Source organism: Rhyacophila brunnea, unplaced genomic scaffold, assembly GCF_057557595.1.
Source record: "Rhyacophila brunnea isolate RB1 unplaced genomic scaffold, BYU_Rbru_1.0 scaffold_23, whole genome shotgun sequence".
NCBI lineage: Eukaryota > Metazoa > Arthropoda > Insecta > Trichoptera > Rhyacophilidae > Rhyacophila > Rhyacophila brunnea.
Genome location: NW_028232893.1, coordinates 13,149,949 through 13,170,982, shown reverse-complemented (window position 1 = coordinate 13,170,982; position 21,034 = coordinate 13,149,949). Strand labels below are relative to the sequence as shown.

Below are 21,034 nucleotides of genomic sequence, written 5' to 3'. Positions count from 1 at the left end.
TATATAGATATACATAATATGGTGTACTTTCATCATATCATACAAAATCCCGAGAGATAATACCTTCCGCTTTTAATTAGAAAAGAATTCTGCTAGAAAAGGTCCTGAAAGAAGAAAAACATCCTAGCTGAAGAATCTTAGATACTGGTTTGACCTCAGCACTCAGTGACAGACAAAACGTTAATATGTGTTTTTCAAAAAGCTCTCACATTTTTCATGACAGAATAAAAGTTCTTCATTGAGTGACGTAAGGCCGGATAATTAAATTGTATGGATTACCAACAAGCTCACATTTTACATATATTATTGTATTGATTTATTACTTTGTGGTGTATTCACCGTTAATACTTTTTGTTTTAATTTGTTTAGGACAAATTATATTTTTTAGTAATAAACGTAAAACGTAGAAAGTATATACAATGAAGTATAAATAACATAGAATATCTTAGTAAATTAATATAATATACATTTATGTATTTATAAAAGGTCAGGTGTATGTTGAATGATATTGAAATATTGTGTTGTTATGATTGTAAGCTGTGGTTATTAATAAGGAAATCACTACTCACCGGTGCAATCAAATGGTATTGAACCCCCTCTACTAAGCTGCAGTTTTAGATTGGGGTGAATTATTTTGAATATAAAGCCTGTGCCATTCTACCTCTGATCATAAGCAGTTTTCGCTCGAAAAGGCTCAATCAACACTACGTCAAAATGAACTCCATGGTGTGTGAAATTTTAATTAATAATGTATTATTATTAATAGCAGCAGTTATCAATAATTGATTTTGAAATACAAACTTTCTAAAAAGTGTAGACTTTTTTTTTGTTATCGCTGGTCAGCAATGCCACAACAAGTGAAGTTATTATTCAAGGCTATCGTAGTTCAATTGACAAGATCTTTAATTTTTTTTTTCAATACTTTTTCTATAAAAATATTAAAAAACGTGAAAAAATATGTTTTAATAAATGATATGGTGTAAATCTAACATTATTGATATTACGGGTAACTCTAATATTTCAATGCAAAAAGCATTGTCTCTTCACACAATAATATGGTATTTGGTCATATAGATATATATATATATATTATATAGATTTTTTAACCATTTGACCATAATGTGGGCCTCTACAGCATGCACTTGCTCAACATATACTCTGACTCCAAACATAGATTGAAAAACAATACGTGTATTAACCCAGGATTCGAACTTGGGACCTACGACATTTATAAGCCAACACGTTAGTCGCTCGGCCATCGTGGGCGTTTATTATTCGTTTAAATGTAGTAGAGTTTTTAAATTATATTGTTTAATATTTCCAGTACGTCGCCGCATTCCTGTGCTTGGCCGCTTGCGCGTCAGCACACTGGGGAGGACATGAAGATGGTCAGTGGAAAGGAGAAGGACTCGCCGAGTCCCAAGACCATGGTCACTGGGATAATGGACATGATGGTGGAAACTACGGAGGACATGACGGAGTACACTACGGAGGAGTTTACAGCCATGGACACAACGATGATGGTCAATGGAAGGGAGAAGGTCTGGCCGAATCTCAAGACCATGGAAACTTGGGTCATGACGCCGGATATGCTGGACATTACGGAGGCGCTTACGCTCATGGTGGAGCTTACGGTCATGGTGGAGCTTATGGTCATGGTGGACATTATGCCCATGGTGCCGCTCCTCTTGGTCATGATGGACGTGTCGTAGATACCCCTGAAGTCGCCCACGCTAAAGCCGCTCACTTCGCTGCCGTCTCCGCCGCTTCCCATGGAGGTCATGGAGCTTACGCCGGACATGGTGGTTATGCCCATGGTGCTTATGCCGGTCATGGTGCTTATGCTCATGGACATGGACACGCTCACGGAGGATGGTAATCAATTACCTATAACTTTCCAAAGCTCGGTTTTAAAATGACGTACACAGACGTTCATATTGACAAGTGTTATTTTTTTTTAATATTGTAACTTATTTTGAATTGACTCTCCAACTTTTCATCTTCTGTATGTATAACTGGTATATATTTTTTTGTATAATTTATATATTTTTTCATTTTTATTACATGTAATTCTGGCCCTGAAAATAATGTATTATTTATTATATAATAATATTATGTTGCATAAATGTATATAAAAGCAAGTCGAAATAAATCGCAAAAACTAAACTGTGTTTTGAATATAATTTATGAATTTGCTGATATAAATTTGTGGAAGAATACCTTCATATAATATGAAGATATTTCTGTTATATATTATAAATATAATGAAAAAAAAAATTAGGCAATAATAATTATATTACCTCCATATACATCTTCTTGGCAATTCATTGCCGTGTTCTGAAATATATTAACTAAAGGTTGCACTGCGATAATTATGTTAGTAATACATATAAGTGCAAAAAAAATACAGTTACTTAACGTAATTTAGATTTAAAAAAACTACCCTTATAATTAGTCAAAGCATTACGTCAACAGAAGGCAACAATTTTCTTTTTTTAATACATCGTAAGTTTTCGTAAAAACAGAGTTGGGTTCATATGATAAAGAGAGAAAGCCGTCACGTCTTCGGATTGTTCAGATTATACATTTCGTCGCAAATACATTACATTAATTTTTGTTTAGTAGGGCATAAAGGCCTTCCCTTTAGCGGTAGTTTATTATCTAAAATGAAATTGATCAATGAAATGACGTAACTATAAAATTGAAGCTTAAATATAAACTTGCTGGACTCTAGACACATTTCTGTCACGTTCAATCGTACAAAATCTAATATCCAGTATTATAATTTAGCATATTCAGTAGATGACTTTATTTGAAAACAAAATGCTTTTTATTTTCAACCATTTGAAGAATATTGTAAAGTTATCATGAAGTCTAGATGACGCGACGAAGTCATTTTACGTTTACTTTATTGTATTCATATAATAATGGAATGGTCGAAATCCCCATTTCATGAAACGATAGCCGAAATCCCAAATAACTGATTTTTTACAACGTTTTTCTTAAGTCGTATTCTTATTTTTCCGGTACAAATCTTACAATCGATTTTTAACTAACTTCCCGATTAGCTAGACATTTGAAACTTTTAGAATATATCAGAACACGATGCCAATGCATTTTTTAAAATACTTTTATCTTTCAGTAGATTTGAATTAATTTTCAGTTAATTCAGTTTTGTATGAAAAGTTATATCGATACCATTATTGGTTGCTCGGGGATCATAGCAACTAAATTATTTAATAATATATACGTGTGTTACTATGGAAATCAATATGAAATGACATTTCATTATTCAGTATTTCTATCAAGTACAATTTTTTTTGATCGTTTAAGCTAATCAAGTCAAGTTTATATGATTCAACAGAAAATTTAAAAACGTTGTATATAAAAAGTTCTTTTTATCTTGTAATTATTTAAGCTTTAAATTCGGGAGCCTTAAATCCCAAATTTTAAAAATCCGACTGACCAAAGTTCTGAAATCCACAATTTTATTCTGATTGGCTATAACTTTGACGACCAACATCCAGATGGCAAAATTTCTCTGACTCAAATTAAGAATACCAATACCTACCCTGATAACTTAAATCCTTAAAGGGGGACATGCTCAGCGTAGGTCAAAATTGAGCTTTTGTTCTATTTTCAAAGCATGATCCTAGACATACCTTAAACGTTGTAGATAATCTATTTATAAAATTTTGAAGCCTTATTATCCGTTATATTTATTTTAAACATTTGATGACTGCATAAAGTATTTTTAATACATAAAATAGTATTCTTTTAAACCTCTCGCTCTAATGTTTTAGAATATTGTCATATTTCCGTACATAAATGTGCAGTGGTGTTAAGATTTTTTACGTTTATTAATTTTTAAACGCATTTATATAACCATCAGTATAATTTATATCGACAATATTATAGTGAAATATTTACGATAAAAAATTATATTAATAATCTCTGTGATCCCAAATTTGACAAGAATTGGGCATTTTATTATTCAAAAAATGGGCAAGATTAACACATTTGAAGATAATTCTAAAGATACTAATTATAAGCTACGTTTTTGACCATTCAATTGTGATAAACATCCTACGAATAATGATTGTTTTATAATAATTATTGACCTAAGAATAAGGTAGTGTTTTTTTGAAATACGCCATTTCTTTTGGCATTCCCCAGTGGTTAAGCTACAACATGCGGCCGTAGCCATAAATTGACAAACTATAATTGAAGTAGGGAGTAAAATGATGTTAACGCGCGTGTTTGAACATGTACCTACCGTATAAATAAAAAAATCGGTTAGGTACCCACGCTGAGCACGTCCGCCCTTAAAACCAAAATCCTTTTGGCTGAAATCTCGAATGAGTGAAATCCCGAATGATTAAAATTCTGAATTCCCGAAATTTTCAATAGCTGAAATTCTGATGGCCGAAACCCTGAATACTAAAATCCCGAGATCTCAAAAAATCAAATTTTAAGTATTTACATGGTAAAAAGTCTTAAATAAAAGTATAAATACATTACCAAAGATTTCAGCTTAATTTCATTCGGATGTTGACATGGATATCGGCTTTAAATATATTTTTATTTAGGATTGCGGCGATTTAAGGTTTTTGCTTTCGTCTTTCAGGATTTCGAACCAAATCACAAAATTAATAACAAAGAAAACAAGTCATGTTTACTTTATTTCTGAATGAAATATTTATCTAATATATAAATATTCATAATATGGCGTACTTTCATCATATCATACAAAATCCCGACAGATAATGGCTTTCGCTTCCAATTAGTAAAGAATTCTGCTAGGCAATGTCTTGAAAGAAGAAAAACATCCTAGCTGAAGAATCTTAGATACTGGTTTGACCTCAGCACTCAGTGACAGACACACAATGGCAGACATAACGTTAATATGTGTTTTTCAAAAAGCTCTCATATTTTCTATGACATAATAAAAGTTCTTCATTGAGACGACGAAATGTCGGATAATTAAATTGTATGTATTACCAACAAGCTCAAATTTTATATATTATTGTATTGATTTATTACCTTGTGGTGTATTCAACGTTAACACTTTTTGATTTAATTTGTTTGGGACACTTATTATATTTTTTAATAATAAACGCGTATATAATATGTTACGCCGAATGTGCGAAATTGACTATTACATGAAATGGGCAAAATTTTGCCTAAATTATGAAAAATGCAAGCCTGTTGCTTTATTCTTGAATTAGGCAAAATATCTGCAAAGTGCGTGATTTCGGCAGTAATTTTTCTGCCTAGTTCATGCATTGGGCAAATTAGATAGTAGCGCTACGGTGGTGTTTTTTGCAACTAATCAAACTAACCAAATGTGTAAACAAATATCATTGAATATATAAAAATATATCAATCAAAAACTACAATGATGTTCATATCCATTCACTATGCCCAAAAAAAATCTAGAACTATAATATGATAACGGAAGAATTTTATTAAAAGGAATTTTCGCGATTTGATTCGTGCTTGGGTATCAATCGTGCAATGGTCGATTGTTTGTTTGTGATAGTATGATTTGATAGTTTGTTGACAGTTGTTAGCTAACCTCAAAATAGACATTCAATTGAATTCAGAATTACAACTTACTTATAATTAAGTAAATACTTTTAATTTTAAACCATTTGAAGAATATCGTAAAGTTATCCTGAAGTCTAGATGACGTGACGAAGTCATTTTACGTTTACTTTATTGTATTCATATAATAATGGAATGGTCAAAATCCCCAATCCATGAAACGATAGACGAAATCCCAAATAGCTGATTTTTTACAACGTTTTTCTTAGGTCATATTCTTATTTGTCCGGTACAAATCTTGCAATCGATTTTTAACTAACTTCCCGACTAGCTAGACATTTGAAACTTTTAGAATATATCAGAACACGATGCCAATGCATTTTTAATACTTTTAGCCATCTTTAAGTAGAATTGAATTCATTTTCAGTTAATTCCGTTTTGTATGAAAAGTTATTTCGATACCATTATTGGTTGCTAGAGGGTCCTAGCAACTAAATTATTAAATAATATATACGTGCGTTACTATGGAAATCAATATGAAATGACATTTCATTATGCAATGGTCGATTGTTTGTTTGTGATAGTATGATTTGATAGTTTGTTGACACTTGTTAGCTAACCTCAAAATAGACATTCAGTTGAATTCATAATTACAAAACCTAACCTAATAATAATAATATTATATTATGTCCAATTATAACTAATAAAACCATCCGTATTAAATTTACTTTTTCTACTGTCACGTTGACAGTTTAAGAATCCCATACCCTGGCGAATTCACGCACTCGGCAGATGATTTACCTAATTTATAAATAAGACAACGGGCTTGACTATTACATGAATTAGGCAAAATTTTGCCCATTTCATGTAATAGTCAATTTCGCACATTCGGCGTAACATATACAATGAAGTATAAATAACATAGAATATCTTAGTAAATTAATATAATATACATTTATGTATTTATAAAAGGTCAGGTGTATGTTGAATGATATTGAAATATTGTGTTGCTATTATTGTAAGCTGTGGTTATTAATAAGGAAATCACTACTCACCGGTGCAATCAAATGGTATTGAACCCCCTCTACTAAGCTGCAGTTTTAGATTGGGGTGAATTATTTTGAATATAAAGCCTGTGCCATTCTACCTCTGATCATAAGCAGTTTTCGCTCGAAAAGGCTCAATCAACACTACGTCAAAATGAACTCCATGGTGTGTGAAAATTTAATTAATATATTGTTATTAATAGCAGCAGTTTTGAATAATTGAATTTGAAATATAAACTTTCTAAAAAGTGTAGACATTGTTTTTTGTTATCGCCGGTTATCAATGCCGTAACAAGTGAAGTTATTATTCAAGGCTAGCGTAGTTCAATTGACAAGATCTGTTATTTGTTTTTCAATACTTTTTCTATAAAATATTAAAAAGTGTGAAAAAATATGTTTTAATAAATGATATGGCGTAAATCTAACATTTGATATTACCGATAACCCGGATATTTTAATGCATAAAGAATTGTCTTTTCATACAATATGGTTTCTGGTTATATTAATATTGTTGTGAGAATATAGATTTATTTTTAAACCTTTGACCATAATGTGGGCCTCCACAGCGTGCACTTGCTCAACCTATTAGATCCATATCATGTATTTATTAGACCCAGGATTCAAACCTGGGATCCACGACATTATAAGCCGACATATTTGTCGCTCGAATGTAGTTAATTTTTTTATATATATTTCCAGTACGTCGCCGCATTCCTGTGCTTGGCCGCTTGCGCGTCAGCACACTGGGGAGGACATGAAGATGGTCAATGGAAGGGAGAAGGACTCGCCGAGTCCCAAGACCATGGTCACTGGGATAATGGACATGATGGTGGAAACTATGGAGGACATGACGGAGGACACTACGGAGGCGTCTACAGCCACGGACACAATGATGATGGTCAATGGAAGGGAGAAGGTCTGGCCGAATCTCAAGATCATGGAAACTGGGGTCATGATGCCGGATATGCTGGACACTACGGAGGCGCTTACGCTCATGGTGGAGCTTATGGTCATGGTGGAGCTTACAGTCATGGTGGACATTATGCCCATGGTGCCGCTCCTCTTGGTCATGACGGTAATGTCGTAGATACCCCTGAAGTTGCCCACGCTAAAGCCGCTCACTTCGCCGCTGTCTCCGCCGCTTCCCATGGTGGTCATGGAGCTTACGCTGGACATGGTGGTTATGCCCATGGAGCTTATGCCGGTCATGGTGCTTATGCTCATGGACATGGACACGCTCACGGAGGATGGTAATTAATTACCTAGAATTTTCCAAAGCATGGTTTTCCATCGACCTACAGATGTTCATATTGACAAGTTTTGTTATTTGTAAATATTTTCCTTATTTATTGTATTGTTTTTGTGGCTTTCTTGTCTTCTGTTTTTATTTATAACTGGGTTCTGTTCTTTAATGTATGTGCTCAGTATATATTTACATGTACATATATTCTTCTTTTTCTTATATTTCATTCATACCTGAATGTATTAGCTGTTATATTTATTATTATTATAATATGTTTTATATGAAAGTTTATAATATGTACATGAAAGCAAGTTGAAATAAATCGCAAAAATTTAACCGTTTTTTTTAATACAAAACTTATGCAAATTCTTGTTTACCCATAATGCTTTATTATATATAATGATTTTTATAATTATGAATGTGATAGAAAATAATTTCTGCATTATATGGATGACACTCTATAATACTTATATGTATGTTTTGTTGTCAAAACAAAACTATAGAACAAAGACGTTTGTCTGCATTTTCTCAATCATAACTAGATAAGTAGGGTATATTATGATTTGTTAATTGCGATAAAAAAAACGAAGGACACTCCAAACCAACCCGCCCTGCACCACACTTGGGCTTAGTGAGGCACATTACGAAGATGTGAGGCATCTGTACAGTTTTTACGCCTGGTAATGTCCCGGGAGAAGATACCCAAGACTGAGGTTACCACGTTCTAAGTGAGCTTTGATTGAGTTTAAAGAGTTACTCTAAAGCAAAGTGCCGGAGAGAGAAAGGCACACGGAAATTGCATAAAAGAAAATGAATTTAGTTTAAGTATAACAATAAACGAAGCTAGTAAAATGGACGGCAAAAATTATGTGAAGAGATCTTCACGTCCGTAGTAAGATGCCAAAAATTTATGAAAAGCAACATAATTGGCCTTTGTGGCAACCAAGTCGGATGACCCGATGGGCCCAATAGCTGGTTGGAGCGACTTGAGCATATTAATTGCGATAATGTATCTTGTAATATATGGACTGCATTTGTATAAACAGAAAGAACACTCAATAAATCCTCACTCATTCATCCGTCTGTCCATTCATGAGTCCGTCACTCGACTGAGCGCACTACTATCATCACAAATCCTTCACTTAACGTAGTCAATCGTCATTTCACTTGAGTCCAGTCTCTCAGTCGATCATATCGATCTGACCAGTACATGCGTAACCGCGATTATAACCTCATGCTGTCATCTTTCATCCAAGCAACAACGACCTTTTATCTCCTCCACCTCATCAACCCCAAAAGGCTATTGATTAAAGTACCTGCATATAATAATCTTTTATGCGTCGATGACATTGAGCTACTTTATAAGCGGGTCTAGGACAATTTGGCGGCGGGAAAACTGGACGCTATGCAATTCGAAAATACGAAAGTACTTATACGTACTTTAAAAAATTTTTAATATTACTATTTATATTTAAATTATTATATTATGATTTATTAGTTCTTGAAAATTTAAATATGCACATGTAAATAATGATTTAATCGTGCATGTGTTTAAGTTCCAACGAAAAAAGAGTTTTTATTTTTATATAAAGTCTAGGCATGGTAATTCTCAATCGGCAATAAAAAAAGGTAATGTTCGGTTATCAGGAATACAGCGGAAAACACATTTTGAAAATAGCCGATAAATTGGATTATTTGTTAGGTTAACCTAACCCAACCTAATCTAACCTAACTAACTAAAAACTAAACTAACCCAAACTAACAAATAATCCAGTATATCGGGTATTTTCAAAATGTGTTTTCCGCTGTATTCCTGATAACCGAACAGTACCAAAAAAACATTATGTTAAGAGAAAATGAATTAAAACTACCAAGTAGTAGATAGAAACTGATTAAAATTCATCATCTACGTTCTATTTACGTGTCTACGACAGTGCGGCGTCCAATTGTCCTGGCGTCCAGTTGTCCCATTCCCTTATAAACTACAAGCCAGGAAATTTACCATCTGCTTGTAAACTCGCCCAGTGCCATCACCGAACTAGCTAACAAATAGATTGTAAACAATCTACCGAGAAAAGTTGAAAGCCGGATTACTTTACACGCTATAAGCTTGCGTGTGGGCCGATCTGCGTCTGCGCACTACAGCAATAGTGGCAACCTCCCGGTAAAAAAATTAACTACTCAATACGTCCTATCAAAATAGTACCAAGCATGACGGTTTCAACGCGCTAGCTTGTTGGCTTCTGAGCGAGTGGAAAGTTTTGTGTGTCATCATCACAATCGCACTAGCTAACTCGCCGACGAACAGCTTGTAAAGTAGCTCAATGTCATCGACGGTATAGATACATTTTTGGGTTTTTTTATTTATTGAGCTTTGTTTGTTTTTAGGTAAAAGCGACAACAATTAATACTACAATTAGTTTAAATAAATCTTCTTGCAATTCAGTTAATATAATTTAAATTTAAAATAACCGTAAAAGTCACCAAGGCGTCAACAGTATGCCATTATTTTTTTTTTTTTATTTACAAGCAATACTTCCTATGCATAGAATCTTAGTCTCTATATATTACTATTTTAACCATAGGTTTAGTAACCTTTAGACTTCAGGTTACCTTCCAATTAAAGACATTAGTCTACGAGTCGTGATATCATTTTGGAAAAAGGTGCGATAAATGATAATATGTAATTTATTCACACATAGATGAGATCCTGGTATAATTTTGTTATCAATACAGTACTTTAAATCTATAAATCATTTTAAACACATCTTCATACCGACAACGTTTGAGAAGAGTTATTAAATAATATTTTGTCGATAAAAATAAATATTAAATAATAAACTTCTTCTTCTTTGATGGCGCTACAGCTCAATTCGAGCCCTGGCCTCCTCCACTGCCGTCCTCCAGCCGGAACGATCCTCCGCACGTCTTTTCCAGTTCATGATTTTTAGCAGCTGGTTGGCATCTTTTGTAATGTTGTCACCCCATCGTGTGCGTGGCTTTCCCACTGGCCTTTTCAGTCAATTTGTGACTGGTCATGGTCGATTCGCTGGCAAGCTCTTCGAGCTTGGACTTGCAAGCCGTCCGACATGTCCATGCGGAGGGGAAATACAGGATGCCAACCACATCCTATGGGAGTGTCTGAGTATGTGCTCCGAACGGGAGGAAATGCTCAGGTCGGTCCAACCACGGCCCGTCCGACCTGGTTGCTACTAAGGCCAATTATCTTGCTTTCAAAAAATTTGCGGCGTCTTACTACGGGCGTGAAGATCTCTTCACATAAATTTTGCTGCCTGTATGATTAGCTTCGTTCTTTAATTTAAAAAACAAGTAGGTTCATTTTCTTTTTAGTAATTTCCATGTGCTTTTTCTTTCCCTGGCACTTTGCATTAGAGTAAACTCAGTAAACTCAGTCAGAGCTCACTTTGAGCGTAGCAATCTAAGTCTTGGGCATCTTCTCCCAGGACACTCCCAGGCCAATTCTTAGATGCTTCACATCACCAATTGACGGGTCCCGTGATACTCTCGATTAAGACCGAGGGTGGTACGGGGCGGGTTTGGTGGAGGGACTTTAACTTCAATGGCCTTTTCCCCCTGGGTTTCCTTCGAGGATCTTCTTTGGTATCCGTGACTCAGGCATGCGCTGGACATAGCCTGCCCAGTCCAGCCTCTGGAGTTTTATGAAGGTGGAGAGTTTTGAATCTTGGTATAAGCGGTATAGTTCCATGTTGTACCTAATTCTCCACTCCCCACCATCATTCATGGGTCCGTATATCCGCCTCAGGATCTTTCTCTCAAAGCAATTCACCATTTCAGCTGCTTTTACATTTAGCGTCCATGACTCGCACCCGTATGCAATGACTGTGCGTATGACGGTTTTATAGAGCCGGGTCTTAGTTTTTCTGTGGACATTTCTGGATTTGAATATGGGCAGCAATGAGAAGTACATTAAATAACATACAGTTTCTTTTAAATTGTAGGTTAATTTTATGACCATTTTTAAAAGTATTTTCAAATAGGTAGATCGTAATACTTCCGTCTCTCTGCAACTCTAAAATACACGATATTACAAGCATATGAGAGCAAGTGGGCGAATAAAATCACTAGTCCGCGTTCATTAAAATGTTAATTGTTATAGTTTAAATATTTATCAAGGTTAAATAGTAAGTTTACATTACTATTTTAATTACGTATTACGTTGGCCCAGACACGTCAGTATCCCGATTAGTATTAGATATTTGTCCGACTGCATAAAAGGTATCTAGTCCGACTTCTACATATAAACATTATCAATATCGGAGAAACAAGGACGGATTATTATGACAAAAAAGAAAGCCGCACGACGTCTCTCACCCTTTTTTAAAAATATATAACTTTACTGATACCACTATTTAAAACAGAAATTAGTGAGTAGGAACGATAAACTGCAGTCTCTATTTTTTGGTGACAGTAGGTTTTGATTTTTTAAATGAAAATATCATTTAAATGTATAACATTGAAATCTTTATATCTATGCACTTGCTAGAGGCATTAGAATTACCTTTAACTCATCTATTTATCTAAAATTTTCCGGAAAATTGAACGTGTGCAGTTAGTTGGTCGTAACAGAGTTTACCGTGATATTTTACGTCGGAAATATATAACCGTATAGTATTGGAAACAATTAATTCATCTTTAAATAAAGCACTTACAAAATAAATAATGCAAACAGTCAGAATACACAGGAAACACAGAAGTAGATAGGTAAAGTTGCCACATCATAACTTTGCGCTCTGGGTCTAAGATGAAAATGATGTTATATATTCTGAAAATATTTTTTTACATATATTACCTATGTATTTTTTTATTACTACATAAGTATATTGTTATAAGTGAACGTCATTTTATCTAATGTAATGCCAAGTGATCATGCAAAGAGGCGTTATATATCAATTATAAAGCGTATACTCTAATTTTACATAATATTAGAAATACAATCATATTTTATAATTTATATCAAGGCATATCTATCAAATATTTGATAATAATGAAAACGTAATTATGAGATATTTGACACCAATTATTTTTTTTATATATTATTGACAGTATATTAATTTATTGAATGTGGAATAATTGAAAACAAACAGTTGAGAATTAGTAAATAGGTTAAAATAATATTAATAAAAGAGTAAAACAAAATAATTGAGATGAATTGTAAAATTAAACAATATAATAATAATTATATACTTATAATATATTTATATAAACCAATAAACTAATAATTTTAAAATTATTATTGATAAACTAAGTTTCTCTAAGTATATAAAATACCTTCTCCAGTCTTCTGGATACCTCAAGAGTACCTAAAATAGTGATTGCATTACCTCTTTATCTCAGACGTTCGGTTGAACGGCACTCACCTGTTTTATCAGTCAAATACCAAATTCATGCCCGAATTGAATCTAATAAAATTGGAATATTACTGTCTGAAATTCTCTACGAACAACGCGTATTTTGTTGGTATTAATGCTATATGGTCATTTTTCCTGTTAGATGGCTCTCGGTGAAGTGTGTTGCGGTGAAATGTAATGCGTCCAATTTACATCTCACCAGTATGTGGCATCATTTGAGTTTCCCCATCTCCACCCATCATGTATTTATATGCATCCACGATTTATGCACGACGGCCTTCCATGACGCTATAAATGTGTCAGAATGAATAAAATTTAGTGCCACACTTCATTGTCCCAAAACAAAGCTACACGGGACTGATGTAGTAACCACGGATCTTAGTGCTCAATGCGCCGTCTGGACGGAAGCGACTTGCCTGCGCGGTATAGTTTGTGAAAAAAATACGGAACACTTTTACAGCGCTTTTCGGTTTGCGCGAGGTACAGTTTTCCCATCCATACACACGGACTTCCCGATACAAACCGGTTTGCGCAGGTAAGCTTGTGGTAAAGCATGAGCGTCTAGCCGGCGCTTTAAGAAAGAATTTAGAAAATAAAAAATGAATCTTGACTTGCTCTGCCGTCATTTATCTTTAGTGACATGAAGTACCCGAGTAGTGAAACTCTGCTGAAACAGAGGAGTCAGAAGTTAAAAGTGATGAATGCGGCATGGCAGTAATGCTAATTTAGCGTCCCATAAACCCCGACATAATGCCAATAATTAATATTCTTCAGACTAATGTATACTATAATTAATAATATTTACAAGATAAAAAGAACTTTTTATTTACCTACAACGTTTTTAAATTTTATGTTCAATTATTATGCTCAATATGCTCAAACTTGTACTTGATATGAAGTAAATAAAAAACAAACAAACAAATATCGAATACTGAAATGTCATTTTGATTCCCATAGTAACGCACGTCTATATTAATAATTTAGTTGCTAGGACCCCAGATCCCTAGCAACCAATAATAGTGGATTGTATTACGGATTTCTTCCGAAATAACTTTTCATACAAAATAAAATTAAATAAAAATGAATTCAATTCTACTTAAAGATGGCTAAAAGTATTTAAAAAATGCATTGGCATCGTGTTCTGATATATTCTAAAAGTTTCAAATGTCTAGCTAGTCGAGAAGTTAGTTAAAAATCGATTGCAAGATTTGTACCGGATGAACAATCACCGGACAAATAAGAATAAGACCTAATAAAAACGTTCTAAAAAAATAAGGCAGCCAACAATCGTTGAGAATGTTTTTATGAAATATGTAAAATATTCATGCCTAATGAAGTGTATTGTAAATAATTATTAATTATTATGATGTGTTGAAAATGAATTTTGAAATTCTTGGCGATTCACTGGACTATGAAGTCGTCCCTTGGCGCTTTCCACGCCTTTCGCTTCTTAACATTCCTTATTCGCGTTACAAAATAATCATAGTGCACCAACTTGAATATTAGGGCGTGCCATACATGAGGAAATGTACAGCGAGGCTTTATCTTTTGATAGTATCCATAGCAAAAGATCTATCAAATATTTTGTTTTTTAAACATAATATTTTTTGTTAGCATGGATACTTAGTACCTGTTAGAGTTGTTTGGAAATTTTATTTATTCCCCCTTTACACGTGAATGGATTTACTGCTGATAGTGACTAATTCAGAAATTTCCGAATTTTTTTGATTCATGCATGCAATCTTGCCAAATGTAAGATAATACATGTTTACATTTAATTTTCTTGTTATGGATATACGCACTATTGCTGGCAGTAAATCCATGCACGTGTACGGGCGATATTTATAACGCTATGTAATTCTTCATGTTTTTTATTAGTATTTACCGGCGCCGATTTGGCAATCGTCCAATTGACAATTATTAAGTTATTCTGACGTTAAGATCTTTTGGTGGATTCTTAACGATATTCCAATATCCAAAATCAAGTTTGCTGAAATCTCGAATCGCCAAAATGTAGATTGCCTAAATCAGTGACGTCACTAGGCAAAGTGCGCCCTTAAGTAAACTTAGAATACCATCCCCTTTTATTTTTAGTTTAAAATCGTGTGAAAATTTAGTAGGTACTTACCTACTCATCTATTATAATATTTACTTTTGAATACATCAATCTTTAATTGACATACACACTATATACTGAAAATTATAACATTTCCACGAAACCTGCCTTCAAACAGCGCTGGTGTCAGGTATGTAGGGTTTATAAAATTGTATTTGTGCATTCATTTACCGCTTTTATAATACGCCTCCACTATACAACGAATGATCTATCTATCCCCACGGGACGTCACTGGCTAAAATTCCGAATCGCCAGAATTCTGAATGGCAGAATCTCTAATTGGTAAAATCAACGAAATTATTCTGAATGGTCAAAATCGCGAATGACCAAAATCCCAAAGGCCGAAATCCTAAATAATATCCAAGCCCTGAAGAATGAAATCCCGAATGGTGAAAATCATATATGCCAAAATCTTGAATAGCCAAAATTAGGAATTGCTGATATAACGATGTGCAAAAATCTCAATGACTGAAATACCGCATGTCAAAATCCCGAATGGAAAAAATCCCGAATTGAAAAAAATCCCTTTGGCTGAAATCTCGAATGACGAAATCGTTGATAACAATGTTATTCACAGTCATCAACCAATATATTATTATGTTTTCTTATTTAGATAACATATTATATTAGTTCTGCATTTCACTGGCCAAATGTTCGATATATAAATAAATTGTATGGTTAACCAATTATTTTCCATATTAAATTTAATATTACATTGATTATGTTACTGTATGCTTTCGACAAATTGTATTGTGTTTTATTTATGTAGAATTTACCGGTTGGATTAAAATATATAGTTTTTATTTAATTTATTTATAACTAATATTTTCTTAATTATCGATAAATAGAGATTTTAACAATGAAAAATAATATAAATCTTATAGTTAGTTATATGTATGCATATACATTGGATGATATTGAATTATTGTTCTGTTAAATTAATGTAGTTATTATTGTAAGCTGTGATTAACTAGGAAATCGCAACTCACCGGTGCAACCAAATGGTATTGAACCTCCTCTACTTGAGTGCAATTTTAGATCGGGGTGAATTGTTTTGAATATAAAGCCTGTCCAATTCTACTGTTGATCATAAGCAGTTTTCGCTCGAAAAGGCTAAAACAACACTTCGTCAAAATGAACTCCATGGTGTGTGAAATTTCAATTAATTTATCAATAATAACAATACACGTTTTGATTGACTCACATTGTTTTTTTTATAATATAACGTAAAGATATGTGTACGCATTTTTAATTTCTATAAATATTTGCACAAATTGATAATTTAAAAACATTTTTTGATATATCAATGGGATAACCACTGAAAATTATTACACAGTGCATTTATTATTAATATTTAAAAGTTATTTTTTTTTTAAATATGTTAATTTAAAAAAATTGACTTAAACTCATCACTATCACAATAATAGCACTGTGCTTTATTTAATAAGCTACATACACATTCACTTACTACGCTAAATATTCTAACAATAGATTACAGGCGTGTATTTTAAATTATGTTAATATTAGCGACCATCTTTTGTAATTTGAAAACAAATTGGTAACAATATCTCCCCAAAATTTCGTTTGTTTGTACATGCATATTGTAAAAACTATGAAAAAATATTGCGATGCTTGTGAGTTCAAATTACATTTATTGCAATTATGTTTTGATATATTATATTTCTGATGTCTTACCAAAAAGTATGTATCTTCCAAGTGGCATGCATTTTTTTTAAATATTGAGTATTTTTTATTTGAATATTGAATGGTTTATTAACATAATTGTTTATATTCAATTTTAGTGCGTGTTTATATTTAATGGAAAGCCATCGTAATTTATTAAACAAGAGAATTAGTTTTTTTTTTAAAACTTATTCCATGTTTGAAAAATTTGACAATGGGATCTTTATTTTTAATAATGGAAGTATGTACTGAAGTTAATTGTCAATTTTATTTTTAAAACCTGTTTAAAAGCCAAATAAATTATTATAACGTTCGTATATACACATCGACCTTGTTTAGGAAAAAGGGCGTAACCGTCACAGAACAAATTTTGCAGGAGGGGCAAAAAACGTTTTTTGAATGATTTTAGTTTAATATTTTTTATAAAATAGGCACAGACTTTGGGTGCATGATGATTTATGATTTGGTATAATATATTTTCGATCAAATAATAATTAAAGAAGTTATTACAGAAAAATCAATAAAATTGAGGGTAAATGCTTTTTTCCTTAAATTAGAACTTCATTAATCTGTTTTAAAACCAAAATTTAAATAATAATTCACCATTTGCGGCTTACTTCCTTTTTATAGAACGTGTATTTAGTTGTATACATTTAAATATCTAATAAAAGCACCTTTCAAAAAATCGAGGGTTACGCTCTTTTTCCTAAGCACAGTCGAGTCATGATTTAAGTTAGTTGGACCATTCAGGTTTATGAATGACTACACAATCGTCCTATAGGAATCTCTGTCCCAAAATTTCTATATCTCCGGTCAGTCACACTTAACACACACTTTCAATTATAGCCACATATCTCCTTCGGGTAAAACCCAAGAGTTTAAAAATGATTTGGATGATCTGTCATTCATTTATCAAAGTTATATTCTATATTATTACAATCAATTTCTTTATGGCCAAATAATTGTAATTATCTATATTTTAAACCATTGTTTTGTAGGTATGGACGTAAATTTTTAAATAATAATATTATTCATCTGAATATTTATTTTACAATTAATTTATATTGTAATAATTGCACCCACGTTAGAATAGCGTGTAGAGCGGCTGTCATTGTATAATTATTATATACAATTTATATTGAAACCAGTGCAATGCGATTAGTTATCAACAACTTCTTGTAAAACTCTATAAATATAATCTACATCCTGTGGAAGTTTATATGGTTCGCTAAGAATTTAACAAAAAATAAAATTACAAATAATATAATTACAAATAATAAGTATATTGTTTTATTTTTTTCAGTACGTCGCCGCATTCCTGTGCTTGGCCGCTTGCGCGTCAGCACACTGGGGAGGACATGAAGATGGTCAGTGGAAAGGAGAAGGACTCGCCGAGTCCCAAGACCATGGTAACTGGGATAATGGAAATGATGGTGGAAACTACGGAGGACATGACGGAGGACACTACGGAGGAGTCTACAGCCATGGACACAACAATGATGGTCAATGGAAGGGAGAAGGTTTGGCCGAATCTCAAGATCATGGAAACTGGGGTCATGATGCCGGATATGCTGGAAACTACGGAGGTGCTTACGCTTATGGTGGAGCTTACGGTCATGGTGGACATTATGCCCATGGTGCCGCTCCTCTTGGTCATGATGGTAATGTCGTAGATACCCCTGAAGTCGCCCACGCTAAAGCCGCTCACTTCGCTGCCGTCTCCGCCGCTTCCCACGGAGCCCATGGAGGTCATGGAGCTTACGCCGGACATGGTGGTTATGCCCATGGTGCTTATGCTGGACATGGCGCTTATGCCCATGGACATGGACACGCTCACGGAGGATGGTAATTAATTACCTAGAACTTTCCAAAGCTTGGTCTTCCATCGACCAACAGACGTTCATTTTGACAAGTGTTATTAGTTTTAATTATTATTGTGTATATATTTTGAATTGCCTTTCCAACTATTTATTTATTATTTATGTATAACTGGGCTTTTAGGAGTCCAGTAAAAATTATTCTTCTTTTTCTTATATTTCATTCTGATCTAGCTAAATATGTATACCTATTATATTATATATTTTTATGTTGTATATATTGTGTATATCGTGAAAGAAAATCGAAATATATCGCAAAAATAAAACATTCTTTTCATTCCGTCATTTTACGATAATATTATTGTTGTTTTAAGTACCTGAAGCTAAATTTAATTACGTTTTTTTATTAGATATGGAAAGATTGTCAAATTCCTCTTATTGAAAATACATAATTTTGAAATAACCCAAATACTAGAAGAAATCATAGACTAAAGTATAGTATATATCTTACATTTTAACTGTCCGGGTAAATACTTTATTATCGTTGCCAATAGAGTTGTCGCATCACAAAATATGTGATTAAATATACGCTGAAAGATGTTCAAGAAAACCCTTTTCCCCAAATATTTAAATTAGTTGTGAGTATTTGCTATTCGTTTATAGCAAGATAATTATATACTTTTTCTATATTTTTTTAGGGTTGTAGATACTAGTATAAACATGTTTTCAGTGATTCTATAAGTCAAATAAAACTTATTTATGAAATTCCCAATCATTATTTACCTAAAAAAATATGGTAAATCTGAAATAACATCTTGAGAGTCGGTAGATTATTTTGACTTCGCATCAGTTGAAATACGACATTATTTTTACGTTATCACGTATTCTTTTGAGAGTCCTTTGCTTGAGGTTGTATGAATACTATTCGTTGCTTTATCTAACTATCTATCTATATTATTATTCTAACATACTGTAAGCTAAACGCTAAATTTAATGTAAATGAGGACTGCCATTAATGGTAGTATTGACATGTGTATCCTTGATAACTATTTTAGAAATCGGAGGAACCAGTTGTTTGTTTTTCCAAGGTATATAACTAACCTGTCATTGGTGATGCCAATTGAGAGGGAAATAAAACTGTTCAATCAAATTCCTTTGGATGTTGATGTATTCCCTCTACCTGAAGAATATAGGTGGACGTTGTTTAATAATTTATTAAAATAGGGTCTACTTAAGCTCATTTGGCATACTTACGTGTATCTACTTAATAAGTGTTGTATTTACTCTTTATACTGTTGATACTATTTCTTTGTTTTTAAATACCATGTTGTGAACGTCTTAAATTTATGATTTTTAAAGCTTTCTTTAAGGAAATAAATAAATAAATTTGAATTCAATGGTACCCAAGATATGTTAAACATATAATATATATATATATACCTATATATTATGTTACGCCGAATGTGCAAAATTTTGGCTAATTCATGTAATTGTCAAGACTGTTGCTATATTCATGAATTTGGTAAATTATCTGCCGAGTGCGTGAATTCACCAGGGTATGGAATTCCTAAACTGTCGACGTGACAGTAGAAAAAGTAAATTTAATACGGATGGTTTTATTAGTTATAATTGGACATAATATAATATTATTATTAGGTTAGGTTTTGTAATTCTGAATTCAACTGAATGTCCATTTTGAGGTTAGCTAACAACTGTCAACAAACTATCAAATCATACTATCACAAACAAACAATCGACCATTGCCTGATACCCAAGCACGAATCAAATCGCGAAAATACCTTCAATTCTTATTCAAATTCTTCCGTTATCATATTATTATAGTTCTAGATTTTTTTTAGTCATAGTAAATGGATATGAACGTCATCGTAGTTATTGATTGGTATATTTTTATATAATCAATGACATTTGACACATTTGGTTAGTTTGATTAGTAGCAAAAAACACCATCGGAGCGCGACCATCTATTTTGACCAATGCATGAGCATTTGACACATTCAATTTAGTTGCAAAAAACACCACCGTAGTGCTACTATCTAATTTGCCCAATGCATAAACTAGGCAGAAAAATTGCTGCCGAATTCACGCACTCAGCAGATATTTAGTCTAATTCATGAATAAGGCAACGGGTTTGCATTTTTCATGATTTAGGTAAATTTTTGCCCATTTCATGT

General features: G+C 33.0%; 3 protein-coding genes across 3 annotated transcripts; all 3 read left to right on the top strand.

Annotated features, from left to right (window-relative positions):
• The first annotated feature begins 714 nt into the window (after window positions 1-714).
• Window positions 715-1,879, top strand: LOC147069550 (uncharacterized). The gene is made up of 2 exons (XM_085950836.1): window positions 715-726; window positions 1,325-1,879. The coding sequence occupies exons 1-2, from the start codon at window positions 715-717 to the stop codon at window positions 1,877-1,879; spliced, it is 567 nt and encodes a 188-aa protein (XP_085806962.1).
• A 4,868-nt stretch (window positions 1,880-6,747) lies between these two features.
• Window positions 6,748-7,847, top strand: LOC147069549 (uncharacterized). The gene is made up of 2 exons (XM_085950834.1): window positions 6,748-6,759; window positions 7,293-7,847. Exons 1-2 carry the CDS (start codon window positions 6,748-6,750, stop codon window positions 7,845-7,847), a joined length of 567 nt encoding a protein of 188 aa, XP_085806960.1.
• Window positions 7,848-16,433: 8,586 nt separating this feature from the next.
• LOC147069548 (uncharacterized) lies at window positions 16,434-19,158 on the top strand. Its single transcript, XM_085950318.1, has 2 exons — window positions 16,434-16,488; window positions 18,329-19,158. Exons 1-2 carry the CDS (start codon window positions 16,477-16,479, stop codon window positions 18,872-18,874), a joined length of 558 nt encoding a protein of 185 aa, XP_085806444.1. The 5' UTR covers window positions 16,434-16,476; the 3' UTR covers window positions 18,875-19,158.
• Window positions 19,159-21,034: the final 1,876 nt, after the last annotated feature.